The sequence below is a fragment of the Ammodytes marinus genome (assembly GCF_949987685.1).
Source record: "Ammodytes marinus genome assembly, chromosome: 16".
Lineage (NCBI taxonomy): Eukaryota > Metazoa > Chordata > Actinopteri > Uranoscopiformes > Ammodytidae > Ammodytes > Ammodytes marinus.
This window is the reverse complement of record NC_137220.1, coordinates 13,475,121-13,492,914: the sequence shown is the minus strand read 5'-3', so window position 1 is coordinate 13,492,914 and position 17,794 is coordinate 13,475,121. Positions and strand designations below refer to the sequence as shown.

General features: G+C 38.1%; 1 protein-coding gene across 1 annotated transcript in view; it reads left to right on the top strand.

Moving 5' to 3' along the window:
• ppfia3 (PTPRF interacting protein alpha 3) overlaps window positions 1-13,612 on the top strand; it is a gene marked incomplete at both ends in the record, with an annotated part of 32,022 nt that extends 18,410 nt beyond the window's left edge. Inside the window, 13 exons of the mRNA XM_080043178.1 lie at window positions 1,505-1,638; window positions 2,044-2,198; window positions 2,478-2,577; window positions 4,012-4,093; window positions 4,902-5,102; window positions 6,634-6,699; window positions 7,406-7,432; window positions 7,673-7,848; window positions 8,833-8,930; window positions 9,858-10,033; window positions 11,807-11,875; window positions 12,236-12,398; window positions 13,560-13,612. Coding sequence (XP_079899304.1) covers window positions 1,505-1,638; window positions 2,044-2,198; window positions 2,478-2,577; window positions 4,012-4,093; window positions 4,902-5,102; window positions 6,634-6,699; window positions 7,406-7,432; window positions 7,673-7,848; window positions 8,833-8,930; window positions 9,858-10,033; window positions 11,807-11,875; window positions 12,236-12,398; window positions 13,560-13,612 — 1,500 coding nt within the window. The remainder of the gene's footprint in view (window positions 1-1,504; window positions 1,639-2,043; window positions 2,199-2,477; window positions 2,578-4,011; window positions 4,094-4,901; window positions 5,103-6,633; window positions 6,700-7,405; window positions 7,433-7,672; window positions 7,849-8,832; window positions 8,931-9,857; window positions 10,034-11,806; window positions 11,876-12,235; window positions 12,399-13,559) is intronic.
• Window positions 13,613-17,794: the final 4,182 nt, after the last annotated feature.

Genomic DNA, 17,794 nt, shown 5'->3' with positions numbered 1-17,794 from the left:
AAACATAATTCTGGCACATATTGCAGAAATTGACTTTAAAGTTGACTTGATTTGATCCCCTGAGGAAAATTGGGTTTGTTACAGTTGCTTCATTTTAGAATGGAAACATATGTAGAAAGGAAATAAGTGTAAAGAATATGTGCTTCATGCCATGAGATATATAGCCTAACAATAACAATCAAACAATAGTAATATAAGAATGAGAAGTAAATAAGTATGAACATTATACTACAATAAGTGCACAATGTAAGTACGGGAAATAGAATATAAGGTATGTAAAATGACCAAATATTAAAAATCAGAAAAGTATTATAAGTATAAATATAGCCACAGGTTAGTTTTACTTTAGTGTATTCACATGGTATCATGTCATTAAAGAAAATATTCTATCTTGAATCTCTTTGGAAATGTAAGATGCGGGAATAGGGAAGCCGCAAATAAGCTTCCAAAAGCTGTTTGGAGGGGGTCCCGATTTATTTATACAGTATATATAACCGAGAAAAATAGTATATAGTATAATACATAATGAACTATTAATAATCACGTTATTAAAAGTTTTTCCTAAAGATTTTTTTTTCAGATGGAGACAGAATGCAGCATTTTTCTAGCTTTAATCAAGCTCGTTCGATGAAGGAATGCATTTCTATTCCCATGCGTGTTAACCTTTTTCTTATCTCTGCATCTGTATCCACCTCCCTGTTTAACAGCAAACGGCTCATCCAGACAGTGACTCATGTAAATAAAGAAAAAGTAAATCACAGAGGGACAGGGGTCGGAGAAGTGAAGTTATTTTTTTTAAGCAGCTTGTTGGATTGGGCAAGATTGATTCAAGAAACTTGTTGGGTGGTGTTATGGTTCAAACAGAGTGAAATGGGTGGATGGCGCAACAGACACAAACATGCAGTCAACAGAGAGAGTGATGGTTGGAATGTTGATGTGGGAGTTCAGGATGAATTGGTGTGAATGGTTTCGTGTTATGGTTCAACTTGACGGATTAAACATAGATAAAAACTGGAGTTCAGTATCTTCACACTATAAAAATGTAAAAGCAAGGAAAACTCTAAATTTCAAGGCAACTGTCATTTTTGAGTTATGACTAAAACTATCAGGTTTTAAGGAATACTGCCAACATTTGAGCCAACTCATTTTTTTTTGTTATGAGATAATATAATATATAATTTTTGGTTCAGAAGGTTTTTCAGACCGCTTACACACTTTTGATTGTTTGAATCAACATTTTGACCGACTTGTTTTTTTTGTTACCTGTATGACAGAGAATTAGTTGACACAAATGTTATTGTGTGAAATTCGTAGTTTGTAGGACTCAAAACCTGAAGTATATTTTTCCTTAAAACTTTAGTTGGCCCTTAACAATCTAGTGAAGACAGTTGCCTTGATAATTTGAGTTTTCCTACAGTTTGAATTTTTACAGTGTTTAATGTTTTTAGTTTTTTTGTATTTTAGATATATTTTAATTAACTGTCTTTAATATTTTACTTTTCAGAACAACAGAGACGATGATCGGGCCCTGGCCCTTCTCGACTCCACGCCTCCGTCCACTCCTCGCGCTCTGCGACTGGACAGAATGACCCTCACACACCCAGGGGCAATGATGGACGACCCGCGCGAGTTTCGCAGGTGAGGCAGACTCAACTTACATTACATCTATCAAATCCCAAAGTCATGAAAGTCCTGGAAAAGTTATTAAATGCGAAAAAAAATACCGTTTTCCAGGCCTGAAAAATTGTTTGGAATTGACTTAATGTTTTTGGAAAAGTTTTAAATTTACATGTTCATTGATTAACTATTGTTTAAATTCTAGCTTGCTTGCTTATCCACAAAATTGTCTGGGAAGTGCGTATTTGATAATTAATGTATTAGGAACAAGATTTCTCAAGAGGGCCATGTGATTGTGAAACAGGTCTACCTACTCTAGGTTGCTTAAATAAGGTTATGGAAATTTGGTAAAATTTCATCAAAAAGTCATGGAGTTAAAAAAAAATTGGGAACCCTGGTTTTAGTGATTTCCTATGTTCTGTACAGTCTCTCTGCAGACGGCAGCAGCACCAACAGCAGCCAAGATTCTCTCCACAAGTCCAGTAAGAAGAAAAGCATCAAGTCTTCCATTGGTCGCCTCTTTGGGAAGAAGGAGAAAGGAAGGATGGGGCAACCGGGGCGGGACGGGACTGCTTCACTTGGTAAACACACAGAAGATAATTCTGATTGTATAATAGTAATCCAAGCTGATAATATGTTCATTTAGCTTTCGGAGCTCATTACCTTGGGGGAATTTAACGCATTGTTATGGGACAGAGAAGCTCTCTCTGTCACTAGTCAAATCTTCGTGAAGGTTTCTCTTCACATTCTTATCCCTGATCTTGTATTGGATTTAAATAAACTAACACCTTGGAGCTGCCTATCCATACTATTATTTAATCTATGCCTGAGACCTTTTACTATGACTGTGTCTCCTCCAGCATCAACGCCCTCTGAAGACCAGGCCTCTGGAGACGCCATGGGAATCAACAAGACAGGGACTCTGGGTCCGGCAGATAAAGACCGCCGCAGCAAGAAGAAGTTTGTGAATTATGTTCCATTTATTGGAAATGAGCCCAACTACCAATGGCCGCGTTTCCCAGATTCGTTAAGAGCCTCTTTGGAGCTAAGTACTTCTTTGGAGCGCTCTTAAGAACGCTGTGAAAGAAGAATGCGTTTCCCAGATTCGTTCTTAGCGAAAGAAGTTCTTTCACTAAGACGTAAGATGGAGCTGACCCACTCTTACAACCTTCTTAGCGACCAAATCGTCAGTGATCATGCCGCGTCAGGGAAATTTATTTCCTCCACTTTTAGAAATAATAAAACAATGCTCAATGTGGACCACTGGCGCAATAAACATAGACTAATAGTAGAGATTTTTTTTTTTTATGAATTAGACGTTTACGTTTTCCACACACATGTGAGTTTATAGTACTACTACACATTCAAAAAAAAAAACATCAACAACCCTGAAAAACAGATTTAATTGAACTCAGCTGAACCTCATCCAGAGCGGCTCCACCTGCTATAAAGGCGTTACCAAAGTCCGCGCGTGTGAGAAACCATGGCTGCAATACAACACCTTCTCGCTGCGAACCAACAGCCTCGCTGTACGCAAAGCCAGACGGTTTACATAAATGCATACGTGCGTCGGCACTTCTCCCCACTGGACGTGCTATCAGACCGGGCCGTCCAGGCAAAGTACTGCCCTGTGCGGAGATCCAACGGCTGATCACTCTGGTGTCTCCACACATCCAGAGCAACCCGCTGCAATGTTGCCTTCAACCCGGAGATGCTGCCCCTGGCTGCACTGCGTTTTTAGGAACATATCAACCTCTTCTGAGGTCCACCAACCCCAGCCCCTACCCCTTTACCACCAGTCAACAAGCACTGAGCAGGGAAGCCCAGATAATGAGATCTAACTGAAGCTAAGAACCTGTCGTTTTTTAGCTGGATGTGTTCATTTCCTTAGTTAATAAAAAACGAATAATGTTTCATTTACAACTCACTCACAAGCAATTTGCTAGATTTTGTGGACCTGGCCTTTCTACTGGCAGACAGCATTCTGTGTGGGCTCAGGCTATCATTCAAGAGATCAAAGCAATCAATAAATACTTGATTCGCCTGTTTATACAATCTATTTGTAATTGTAACTAAGTAATTTGCTGTAAAACATTGTTTTTTGAGCAAACAGATGACAATTATAGTTTGAAAAGGTTGAAATATATTTTATTATTAGGTATGTGCCAATATCAAATTAATTTGATGCTTTGAAGGGACAACAATTGCATCGCCAATCAATATTAGGTCAGAAAATAGATTTGCCAAATGTATTGTGACTTACTTTAAGCTAATGTTCATTTGTTCATATGATCATGTTTTTTACCATCTTGTATTATACAAGAATTGTTGCAAAAAACAGATAAAGGAAATTATCTTTCACAAAAAGACTCATGCAAACCTTCTTCTCACTAGGCATGAGCTACTGGAGGAAGCATGTCGCCAAGGACTTCCCTTTGCATCCTGGGACGGTCCTACTGTTGTATCTTGGTTGGAGGTAATGTGCAACCCTGCTAGCAGAAATCATGTTTTGTTCAAAATATTGCACAAGAAAAATGCCTACCCTAACCCTAGCCAGAAGCTGAAAAAACTGTAATATTCATCAGATTCTTAAATTTCCAATTGTAATTCTTCCAATTCTTAAATTTCCCCTCGTAAAAATTCTTGTCGGCATTTACCAATACAACTCCAAAGTTAAGCCAAAAAAAAGCACTGCTTCATCAAAATGTCACATTCGACAGGTTATTTTTCAAATAATTGCCAAAAAAATCAACCATTTGCATGATCAAGATGCTGTAAAAAAATTAATTAATTCTGTTATCCCTAGCGCTACTGGGCAACCAAGTTTGTTTGAGTAAAAACCAAACCAAACCGAGACTGCACTATGTAACTTTGGGTGTGTCAGGGAAGTGAAGATTTTCTATAGGTATTTTCTCATAACTGAATAAACAAACTTTGCTGGCAGGTAAATTGGATCCCTGGAACACTTTCGAAGTTAAAAAGCGACCATAAACATCGTTTACAGCAGTAGGACCTACAGTTTTGTTTACAAACATATGTTTGGTTCTAGGAGCCTAAACATAAATTGTTTTGATCTAGGATGATAGAATTATTCAATCCTAAGAATTACATGTACAGTAAATATGTTTTCTTAACCAACTGCAGGCTCTTGAAATGTCAACAAACCCCCCTTCCCTGAAACTGAATAGTGCACCTTTAAGGAATGGGAAAAAGTAATCAAAGAGCAGAAAGAAAAAAATAAATGTTTTACCTTGTTTAACCCATGGTCTGCCTCTTCCTTCCAGCTGTGGGTGGGAATGCCGGCCTGGTACGTTGCAGCGTGTCGTGCTAACGTGAAGAGCGGCGCGATCATGGCTAACCTGTCGGACACAGAGATCCAGAGGGAGATCGGCATCAGTAACCCGCTGCATCGCCTCAAGCTAAGGCTCGCCATACAGGAGATGGTTTCCCTCACAAGCCCCTCTGCCCCCGCCAGCACCCGTTCCGTGAGACTCACACACACACATACATTTAACACACACATTCCTAATTTTTTTGTTTTTATTATTATCTTTATTATTTGTACTATTAAAAATGTAAAGAATGACAAAGGCAAGAAAAGAAAACAGTGCAGGGAGAGACAAAAAACCCAGTGGGTTTACTCAAGCCTCCACCTAGATCATTTTAAAATGTCATGACGTTATAAAGAACAAAAAACAAACTAATAATCGGACGACATATAATTGACCACCTTATAAGAAAAAGAGTGAAATCAGTTTGTAAATGCTGCCATACTGAGAGATACAGAGCGTTTTGTGTGAGCTGACAGGCTTAATCAACTTTGTGTCAAATCATTTGGTGATGGCTTGAATGTAACCAACATTCGTTTATATGAAAAGGTTACACACTATAGCTTTAATCTCCTCACTTTTTGCCAATAATCTACTTATGCTTCATTCATATGAGCAGTATATATAAACTAAAACTGGTAATATAATACAAAAAGAAAATTTAATATTTCAGAGAAGATTAAATAAAATAAAAATGATGTAGAATCAGTAGCAGATTTTTTTGAAGTGTGATGTTGGAGAGAAAGGAGTGTGGCACATGTGTAAAGTCGCTTCAGTTTAAGTGGAAAGAAAAACAGATACAGCAAAGTAATAAGAACAAGAGAACACAAAACATACTGCGCATGTAATAAATGTTAGCAATAAAAAAAGTATGGTGGAAAATGATAGTTAAACCACACAGGCGCTGATCAAAGTTCCACCTCAAAGTAAAACACTGGGCAACAAAAGCTCCATTTTGCCCCAAACTCTGCCTCCTAACACAGCCACAAATATGTCAAGCCAGATGTGGTAAAACTGTTACACACACACACAGGCACACACACACACACACACACACACACACACACACACACACACACACACACACACACACACACACACACACACACACACACACACACACACACATTAGTGCTCCTACTTTTTATTCTAAAGACGCGAATAAAACATCTTTCTCTGAACAAGTGCCAAATATTGGTTTGGCTTGGTTTTCCCACAAAATTCCTGGCTCGGCTTCACAATGTATTTAAAGCAGGAAACATAATTGTAACGAGATGAAACGATTGTACAGTTGCACAGTTTAACCCACTGAAGCCATCAGTTCACATAAACCAAATGAACCTCAGAATCATGATGGTAAGATAAGAAAGTGGTTTGCTGTTTTATTTAGTTTAGAAAATTTTAAATAATACACACAACGTTACGCTTTTTAAGCAATACAAAAATAATCATTCTACAGCTTTCCCAATTTTGTTGCCCCGTCCCAACTTTTTTGAAATGTGTTTCTGGTATCAAATTCAGAATAAGTATATATTTACGAAAAAACAAAGAAATAGATAATGTAAAACATTAAATATATTGCCTTTGTATTGTTTTCAACTGGAATGTATGTTTGTGTAAATATAATATTTTGTGGTAGGCTAACGTCTGTTTTTATCTAACGGTTTCGCCATTTTCTTGACGGCAGTCTACCAGTAACGTTTGGATGACCCACGCTGAGATGGAGACCCTGAATGCAGCCATCAAGCCTCCGGTCAGTGCCACACCTCTGCTGCCCTGTCTCTGTCCCACAGTGTTTTCATGATTATTTTACTTTCTTTTTTTGTATCATTTGAATTGTCTGTTCTGGTGTGAATCATGTTGATAAGTCTCTCCCTCTCTCTTCTTTTTTTCTGTCTCTTTATACCTCTGTGTTTGTAGTGTTCAGCATCTTATTCTCTCCATCCTTGTTGCCTTTTCAGTGTGAACTGCTTCCAACTAATGACCCGTTCACTAACACACTATTCCTCCCTCTTGTCCTCTTTTCCTATTGCTGCTGCTGGTGGTGCTCCCTCGCTCCTTCCTTTGCTTCTCCTCCATCATCTCTCCATCCATTCATCTGGTCTATCTTTCTATCTATCTATCTATCTATCCATCCATCCATCCATCCATCCATCTATCTATCTATCTATCTATCTATCTATCTATCTATCTATCTATCTATCTATCTATCTATCTATCTATCTATCTATCTATCTATCTATCTATCTATCTATCTATCTATCTATCTATCTATCTATCTATCTATCTATCTATCTATCTATCTATCTATCTATCTATCTATCTATCTATCTATCTATCTATCTATCTATCTATCTATCTATCTATCTATCTATCTATCTATCTATCTATTCACCCTGCTCTTGACCCCTGCTTCTCTCTCTCTCTCGCTCTCTCTCTCTCTTCTTTCGGCGCTGCAGGAGCTGAAAGAGTTCAGTTGGGATCAGGTAAGGATCTACTAAACCTTTCAAAAAAGTAAAAAGTCAGACTTAAGATGAGTCACTGCCGGCAGAAGCGTTGTTTTTTCAAATACTGGTCAATTTAGAGATATTTGGCTATTTTGATTCTATAACATCTTTTCTTTCATACTAGTATAAATAAAAGGTACAAAATATACATTTATATGTTTATTTTACTACACCTTGTCTGTATTTTAACTAACAATGGCCAGTGCTTGTCCCTTCCAGATCCTGGCCTATGGTGATATGAATCATGAGTGGGTGGGCAACGACTGGCTGCCCAGCCTGGGTCTGCCTCAGTATCGCAGCTACTTCATGGAGTCTCTGGTGGACGCCCGAATGCTGGACCACCTGACGAAGAAGGAGCTGAGAGGACAGCTCAAAATGGTGGACAGCTTCCACAGGTAGAGAGATACCCTGCCTTCCAATACCCAAACGTCCCTGCTATTAAGGATGTCCCAATTCTTATGGTCAGATGCAGCATGCTTAAAAATCCTCGGATGCCTATCTGGTCAGGTTTTTTAGTGTTGAAATCAGCATGCTATTTGGACTATTCTGTGTAAGGTTACATGAGGCTGTAGTAAACCAAACAGCACTTCCAAAGGCATGTATTAACTGAGTGATAACTGATTTAAATAATAATTTCCATACATGAGTTCAAAAGCATAACAACAGAATTTCAGAGATGAAAGTCTGTCTGCAGGATACATGGTGATGAGGTAATGTATTTATATGTGGGTGGCTATGTAAGATTAAATAATGGTAATATGACATTGGTGAAGAAAAGTATAAACTTTGATTTAGTACCATTCGGGAAACAAAGGGTGTTCCGGTCTGCCAGCCGTAAATCATTCCATCTGAGTTGGCGGCGATTCAGAACCATGCAAATGCACTGATAACACCTATGGATGGATGGATGGATGGATGGATGGATGGATGGATGGATGGATGGATGGACGGACGGACGGACGGATGGATGGATGGATGGATGGATGGATAGATGGATAGATAGATAGATTTAGTGACCCATATCTGATAAGTGAATTACTTCCTTATCAACACAGGATATCGATATTGGATCAGATCGTTCCCATCTCTAGTAACAACACATATAACTCACTCTTGTTTGTCACTTCTACAGTTTTCACTCCCATTCTTTCACTATATCTGTGCATATGTGAAATTTGAAGGTGTTGACAGACGTGTGGGAAGCGCTGGTGTTATTGTGACACTCTCACTGCTCAGGTGTGTGTCCCCGGGTTTCACTTCTTTAAATCCTCATCTTAAGGGAGTCGGACAGGTCAAACGGGTCGGATAGTGTTTAGAGTGCAGGTGAGAGTGGAAACACGCCTCTGTTAACCTGCTATAACCTCTCTAACCTCTCCCAGGGTCAGTATGCATTATGGCATCATGTGCCTCAAGCGACTCAACTACGATCGCAAGGAGCTAGAGCGGCGGCGAGAGGAGAGCGTGCACCAGAACAAAGGTGAGCTATTTATCGCTGACTCCACCTTTAATGTTTTATTCTTCTGCCAAAAAATATTTCGTGCCGTGGGTTTTTTTTCTAATTAGCATACACTGCAAAACAGTTATTTCTACATTTCTTTTAAAAATTTTCTCAATCAACACCAATCAACACCTTGGGAGCATCCTTGTTTATAATATAACAAGTAGGGCAGTTGCAGTGTTATTTGCTTTGCTATTATTAAAAGTATATAGACATAAAAAAGGTAGAAGTAATTGCTTCATGAACTTATTCAAACTCTTCCAACTTAATAATGTCAAGCAAAACAAATATTTCCTCTTATTTGCGCTGTCTCCCACATCTCTGGGAGGCGTTTGGACCACCCCTTGGTTGCGGCTAACCCCCCTCTTTATACTTAGAAGAGATTAAAGCCACAGCTTTCTAGAGTAATTTAGCCGGGTAATGATTACATAAATGTCAACACACTCAGTCATTAGACAAACCTAAATCTCATGCTCTCTCCCACTGCATTGCCTCGGGATACACATGTTGTACATTTACACTCCGTTCATCTTGGCTGATTTCCGTATACAGAACTGTTTCCCATGTTTTTGGGGGGATTGTCGGAGGAAAAGCTTGACCTGTGTGTGTGTGTGTGTGTGTGTGTGTGTGTGTGTGTATAAATCAGGAAAGCAGGAACATTTCACTATTTCTCTTGATCACTCGGCAGTATTTCACAGGTCATTTAACCTCATCCGAAGACCATTAATAAGCTCCTTGCACAGCCTTGCATGTCTTCCAAGTTCAGGAAGTGACCAGAATATTAAGAAAAAAACGAGATCTGGCTTATAAAAACAGGGCGCTGACAGCTTGCCGTTTGCAGATGGATGCCTTCTACTCCTCTCCCTCCCTTAAGCCGTTCTTCTTCTATGTCTTTTCCCCCCGTAGATGTGATGGTTTGGTCCAATGAGCGTGTGATGTGCTGGGTGCAGTGTCTGGGCCTGAAGGAATATGCAGATAACCTCAGAGAGAGTGGCGTACACGGGGCACTGCTGGCATTAGACGACACATTCGACTACCAAGACCTGGCTCTACTGTTGCAAATCCCCAACCAGGCCATACAGGTACAGGACGAAGGGTCTCTGATAAAAAATAAATAAAAATCATGTCTACATCATTAGTTTGTGCTTATGAATAAGCTACTGTAGCGAGGAAAGAGTCGTTTTAAAGGGCAAGGAAAAGATGCCCTCCAAACATGTTTTTTTCTTCTTCTTTTAAGAAGACAGTAAACATTGAGGGAAGGTCCCAATCTGGAATTAAACCACTGATGTTTTATATTGCACCCTAAGCATTTAACTATAAAAGTCTGAAAAAAAATCCTTTATATAAAATTTGCTTCTTTTTCCACATTGAAAAATCCAGAATCTTTGAAATTCAATCATTTTTATTTTTAAAAGTTTAACTGCCGAACACAAGATGTCTTCTACCTTCAACTTACCTCATCGCACTTGTCTATATTTTACACAGACAAAGCATATTATGAGAACATAATTGGCCACAATAGTTGTCATAAAATCATGTTCACATTTAACATGTGTTAAACTCAGGTTTAAAGTAAAGATAGAGAAGCATTCTTTCTTTAGGAGTAGGTCAAAAATCCAATTAAAAAAAATAATAAAGACCCCAGGGGCAAATAGTTATTTAATTAATTGTAAGTAGCAATTAATTTAAGTAACAGTAGTTAATTGTTATTTGTTATGAAAAAACTGAATTGACTTTGATAAGCAAAACACATTTTTGGGTGAAGGGGGACTTTAAGTTAGCCTTTAAGAACAAAGGCTTCACCTAATTTTAGTCTTTAATAGCGATTCAGCAATCAACAATCAACCATTTTTTAATCATGATTCACTTAAAAAAAGTTTGGCTGGTTCTCGTAAGGTTGACTCAAATAGATTGATGATATCTTGTCCTTCATTTGTTCCCAAACTGATGCAAATTTTCCTTTGATCTTCTGAGACTCAAATAGGACTAAGTCATGACATATGTCCCAAAATAATTAAAGTATTAAGCCGGGATGCCCCAGGCATCTTTTATGCATCTGTCTCCTTATCAGTTCCTGTCAAATCTCTGCTCTCTATAATACGTAAAGGCTTAAAATGCCTGAAAAGATGTGTGTTAGTACATGGAGTAAATTGTGGAATGTGTTTGAAAAAAAATTAAAGTGCGGCATAAAAACAATAGATTTTTTTTATTTTTTATAACTACACACAACATGATTAACAAATATACAACTGAAGTTTAAACACCGGAGTGTATAATATGTGTTGGGGATTGTTTGGAGTAGATAAAAGACCAATATAATGTTTATACTTGGTTTCTGTTACATTCTTTCATTGATCTGAAATATTTCGTCGACAAAATAGTTAATGTTAAAAGCATAGATTCAATAAACTAAGGCTTCAGCCTACACCTTTACGGTCCTGTTTTGTTACTTGTTTATCTTTGGTTCTCGATGCTAGAAAAAAATTAACTTAATGTTCATTCATTGTTTATCTAAGTCTTGACTAAGTCTATTGTCTATACGTTTGTAAAAATGACCGAAATAAACTAACAAAGTCGGCAGAGCACACACATCCCGGTAATGTGTTTTTTTTAAATCCTTATTTATCCAGATTTCAAGGGACACCTACCTGGCCAAGACAGGCAGCAGCAACTGTTAAACATTTACACACAACACAGATGACAAAATAAATTCCAGTAATTACACAATCATAGACAAAAATGTTTTGTCTGAAAACAAATGATATATCTAAAAGCAGTGACAAGTCAGGGTCTCTGAATGGAGGTGTTTTAAAATGAATCTCAAAGCTGTGCATCACCTCTCTCCTCTCCTGCAGGCCAGACAGCTGCTGGAGCAAGAGTACAACTCCCTCATCTCCATGGCAACTGAGAGACGACCTGATGAGGTCAGCTATTCAGCTTTAAAGTGGGAGTCAGCCATTCTGGAGAAAAATCTGCTGTTAAAACACAGCCTAGGCTCTGTAAACTGGCATACAAACAAAGTGTATGTAACCAAAAGGGGGGGCCACCATAGCTAACAACACACCCGTTTACAGAGCCTAAACTGTGTATTAACGTTAGATTTTTTTCAGCGCATACACAGTACGGAAAGGTGGCGGATCGTGATGAGATATTCACTGATTTAAAAAAATAAATAAATTGACAACAAGCGTTCTCTAGAATTGCTGACTCCAGCCTTTGTAAAAACAAAATGTAAAAACACAGGTTTGACTAAGTGATCTTTTTGTTCCCACACTCACACACAGGATGGGACTAAGACGTTCTCGCGCTCGCCCTCCTGGAGGAAGATGTTTAGGGAGAAGGACCTGCGGGGCGTGACCTCCGACTCAGCGGAGACCCTGCCTGCTAACTTCCGTGCCTCAGCCATCTCCACGCCCTCTGTCACCCTGAGGAAGGTTCAGAGTGATGGTGAGCGCCCGCCCGTGACCCCCTGACACTCCAGCTCTCATATTCACATCGGCGCTGCTCCTCTCAGCCCTCCAGGCGCGTCTCAATTTAGACGATGTGTGAAGAACCTGTTACTCTATATGGCATTACTCACACGAAGGGCATGGCAGGAATCAGGGGCAAAAGGTTTTGCTGTTGCTTAGGTTGAAAGGGGCTAGCTCTGATCAGGTGTGTGCACTGTAGAAATGATAAAAGTTAGGAGTACTCAACATTTTCAAGGCTACTGTGTTCACTAGATTTTTTTAGTTTTGAAACCAACTAAAACTCTTTCAGTTTTAAGGAAAACTGCCTACATTTGAGCCAACTAATTATTTTTTGTTGAGATAACTTATCATTCATATGTTATGTTACTTGTAAAGTAAGTTGTGCCAACTTATTATTATTTCTTCATAAAGTTTTTCAGACAGTTTTGACGCAATTTAATGTTTGAATCAACATTTTGACCGACCTGGTTTTGTTAGTTATCTGTATGACTGAGAATAAGATAACTTTTACAGTTTGAAATTCTTAGTTTGTAGAACTCTAGATTTATAATTTTCATACATATGAAAGCTTTCTCAACAACAAAAGATCATTAGCGTTAGAGTTTTCATAACTTTTTCATATATACAGTGTGCAGCTATTCTGCTTTCTGATAATAAATGGACCATATGTTAACATCTTCATGGAAATGAGCCTTGAACAAAAACATTTGTTTTCAGCCAGCGTATAGTATGTGTTAAATAAGCGGCTGCAAATGTTGTAACCACAGAGCAGCATAAAAGGAGTAGTTTGTTGTTTTCATGCGACTCTGCCATTATAATTTAGTTTGGCAAAGGAATTCTCTTGTTTCCTTTAGCAGTGGAAGTGGCAATAACAAGGAACAGACGCTACAAAGTACAGTGGAAGGCTATTATCCCTCATTCCACTTCTTTATAGGAATGCCTAGAAGGTCAGAGCAGTTTTAAACGTTGCAGTTACGATAATGTCTTTGTCTGTGTGTGTGTGTGTGTGTGTGTGTGTGTGTGTGTGTGTGTGTGTGTGTGTGTGTGTGTGTGTGTGTGTGTGTGTGTGTGTGTGTGTGTGTGTCTGTGTGTGTGTGTGTGTGTGTGTGTCTGTGTGTGTCTGTGTTTCTCCCAACAGCCAACTCTGGTGCCCGGGGTGAATCTGCCTCAGTGAGGACGTACTCCTGTTGAAGGGCTGAGGTGAGAACCAACTGATTGACATATTAGTTAAGGCGAGACACTGCAGGCAAAAATATTGTTCTTTTTTTTTGGAGAATTTTTCTCCCATAATATGTCTTCTTTCATACTAGTATTTAAATAAAAGGTCCAAATTGTAAATGTAGGTATATACTGAATAGGTGATTGTTGCTATAAACAGTGGTTACTAATCAGTATTTATAAGTATTCACACTATTTATCTCATAACGGCCATCTTCTAAATGAGTGAAATTAGTTTTTGTCAATACTCTGAACCTGAAATATATCTTCTTCTAAAGCGCTTACATCAACTTAACTTTCCATAATCATTCTTAGTATTATTCTGAAGGTTATAACTGAAGGGTTTGTTCATATGTTGGTAATTGTCTGATCTATGATACATTATGTTCCTAAAAAAAGCCAAAAATGCCTTTTTAAGTCCTCTACTGTATGTTTTGATTTATAAAAAGTAGGGCTGTCAAATTAACGCGTTAATTTTGATTAATTAATCACAGAAAAATGTACGCGATTAAAAAAATTAATGCAGATTAATCGCACTTTGACCCGGTGCAAAAGTGTCATAAAAGTATGCGATTAATTTAGATTAATTAATCACAGAGCCTGTAATTAATTAGATAAAAAATGTTAATCGCTTGACAGCCCTAATAAAAAGAAAAAAGGTTGGATCTGGGGGCGCTCGTGGTGTAGTGGTTCGAGTCCCCCCCCTCCCACCCCCCCAATAGAGGCTCAGATCACGGGTTCAAATCTGGCCCGTGGTCGTTCTCTGCATGTCATTCCCCTCTCTGCACCATTTCAGCTCTGTCTCTCTAATATAGCATAACAAGGCCAAACAATTATCTTATAAATAGATCATATATCTGCTCTGTTAAAATTTTGGACATGAATATGCTTTATCCAACATCTAGATTTTAGTTTTTTAAAGAGATGCAAATGTACAGTATGCTGAACACATTTATTGGAAAGCCTGTTGTTTTATTTTTGATTTATAGTAGTGGATTGATTTGATCCTGCATGGGATTATAGCAGTACCCCCTAAGGTCTTTTGAGTGGTGGGTGTGGTTAGTGGGGATTTAGGCAAAGAGTTGAATTAAGGCTGCGGAGGCAATGGTAATGACGTGGTAATAACAATACTGTGTCTCTCCTCAGGGCGCTGACTGTATCATCGGGGATTAAGAGGGCCCTCTCGCTCATCCACGGAGAAAAAAGCAATGAATATATCCATTTAACTTTAAAAGAAAATAAATCTATCGGTCTGACCATTCTGCAATAACCGAAGCAAAGGAATACCGTACAAGGGGGAAAATGACATGAAGAATGTATGAATGTATTTTCCGACCAGACTTACAATAGGAAGGTTGAATGGGGGATCAGCTGTTTTTTTCTCTCTCTCTCTGTCTCTCTGTCTCTCTTTCTGTCATCCTGTCTTTGGTCTTTCTCTAATGGCCGCGATGCAAACGAAGGGACAACGCCGGTGTTGGTTAAGTTAATGCCAGTCAAGCAGGTTTACCTCCTTCTTCCTACTCTCATTCCTATCTGAAAATCTGCACTCAAGTTTGCAGAGTTGGCAATATCAGGGCTTATTTTGTCTACCTTCACTCGCTGCCGTTTATTCTCTAGTTAACAGTTTGAAAACAGCTACTAAACTTGTCGCCTTATGACTTCTGCTCGACAAAAGGTGTTTATTATAAGAACGAGAATACAATACAGGGCAGAAGTTAAACCTCACCGCTGTTAAGTATAGATTTTAAAAAAACAAGAGGAAGGAGAGGAGATAGGATGGACGGCTATAACTCTAAAACGACACTGGTATTGTTGTCCTTTCGACTCATCATTAGGCGACTGGTGTCCGGTGTCGGACATTTTGGCTCCATTGTCCCATCCTGTGGTCTCTTTAGGGGGGTCTGAGTGTCCCCAATTGGCCGGAGTGGTGTCGTAAAACACGTCCACATTTTAGACCTCCTACCGAACCACATCAGAAGGGGATCCTCCTCGTGCTTTGTCTATTGGCACCTTGAAAGCTGATAGCTGGTTCTTTTCAACTGGACCCCATTATAGAGATCAAAGGCACAAGAGGCCACACAGCCATTGTGTTCAGTCTATTTCATGATGTTGATGGCAGGAAATCCATACAGTTGGTGTTGGTACCACTTTCTGTAAAGACATAACTCTTTACAAGCTCTTAACGTTTGGCTTTTATATTGATGTTAAAGGGGCGTTCCACCTGTTTTTTCACACGCAGTTCAGTGTCACTCAGTCTGTGAAAAAAATACTGTTCAATATCTTTTTTGGTACTTTCCAAAACTGTTACCCTCATTATGGCAAAGAGATGTCATCAGGGAATTCTCTACTAAGGACACTAATGCATGTTGCATTTTTGGATATTTCACAGCCTCTAATCTGTCTCTTGTGACTCTGCGTTTTGAAAATACAATACTAAAACGCTTAATACTGAGTACCCGTTTCATAAATAATTCATCAATGCTTTAAAAAGCTACTAATAAGTCGTTTTGTGTTAGCAAGTTTTAAAAGTGTTCATTTAAATTGCGTTGAATCTGCCTTTATTTCTGGCTCTTTACTTATTTAGGAGGAACTCACTAAGCATAATTCAAACATGCATTTTTCTTCTGGGAAAAAGTTATTGTCAATAAATTATCAACATCTGATTGACATTTAGAAGTGTAGACTTGGTAGCTTAGTATAAGGCACTTGATGTAAAAAACAAAAAACAAAGAAAAACATGTTTTCTAGCTTAATAATGAGCTATTAGATCGGTCATCTAAAATCCAATTTTAGTCATTAATAATGGGTTCTTCCAGACTTTAAAATGTTTATAAAGTTTATTTTTTCCCCAATTAATTAAATACACAGCAAGTAATTCAGAAGAACAAACTGTTTTTTTCACCACATTGTGACCTAAATGTTACTTTACATACCACAGTATATTATTACTGGCCTGTAAAAATAACAAAACTGTAACCCTTGTAATGCCATATTTCATAAATGTTTTTTTTCCTAATAAATTAAAGAGCTAGCTAAAAAAAGACATGACAAATTCAGAAGAGAGAAAATGGATTTTTACCCACCTTGTGACCTTAAACTTACTTTTACTTACTTATATGACAGTATCTCATTACTGTCCTGCAACTATAGTTTACATTCGACATGAAAATGCAATTAATTACAAATTGTTCACATTTTTGTAAAGTATGTCTTCGCAGAAAGTGGTACGAAAGTGTAACATACAGTATATATATTCAAGAAGGTGTCACAACAACTGATATTCCTCGCTAGCCCTCTACGATGTCGTGGTGCGGTTTAAGTGACGTGTAATCATCAGCTCAGGGTCTTTGGGTAATCCTGATGATGGGAGAGGTGGTAGGGAGACAAAACAGCGACTCGGTAGCTGGTTATTTTACTGCGCACACACACACACAAGCCATAACCGAAATACAAGAGCTCTCTATGGGACGGGGGTGAGATCAGAGAGAGGGGGGCCAGCCCGAGGAAGCCCTGGAAACTAAACCTTTAGCCTCTGTGTTTACGATGCATGTCAAACAAACAATGACAATGACCTAAAAACATTTTTTTTGGTGGTGAGGATGATATGAGGTGTCTTTAAAAAATTAAGAAATATATATATATATATCTGTATGATAAACCTACAGGGGTCGGGAGCCTGGGGATCAATTTGTAAAATGTGTGTATTTTTTTCAGTTGTATTTTTTATTTTTTACGATATCTATTTATTTTCTTTAGGTATGTATTGGATAAATGTACATGTTCTGTTCCTTATCTTGACTTTATTTGAACTAGTTTTAAAAAGTAAAATATGAAAACACTGAAAAAATGGTCATTCAAATACGCAACTGTATGTGTACATTTTGAGAACAAATTGTGCAATGATTTAACAGATTTCAGTGAATAAAGTGATAGTAATACAAATTGAAAATATCATCTGGAAAATAAACAATAATGATGATGATAATGGTGATGAAAAAAAAAATTACAATAATAAAGCAATCCAGGTGGAACTGCTGATCATCACAAACTTTCTCAACTTTTCTTTTCCCTTTGATTTTTTTTTTACCTGTGCATGTAACTACAGATACTTAATATTTCAATGTATCGCTTCTCCATATTTCTCCTACATCTCAT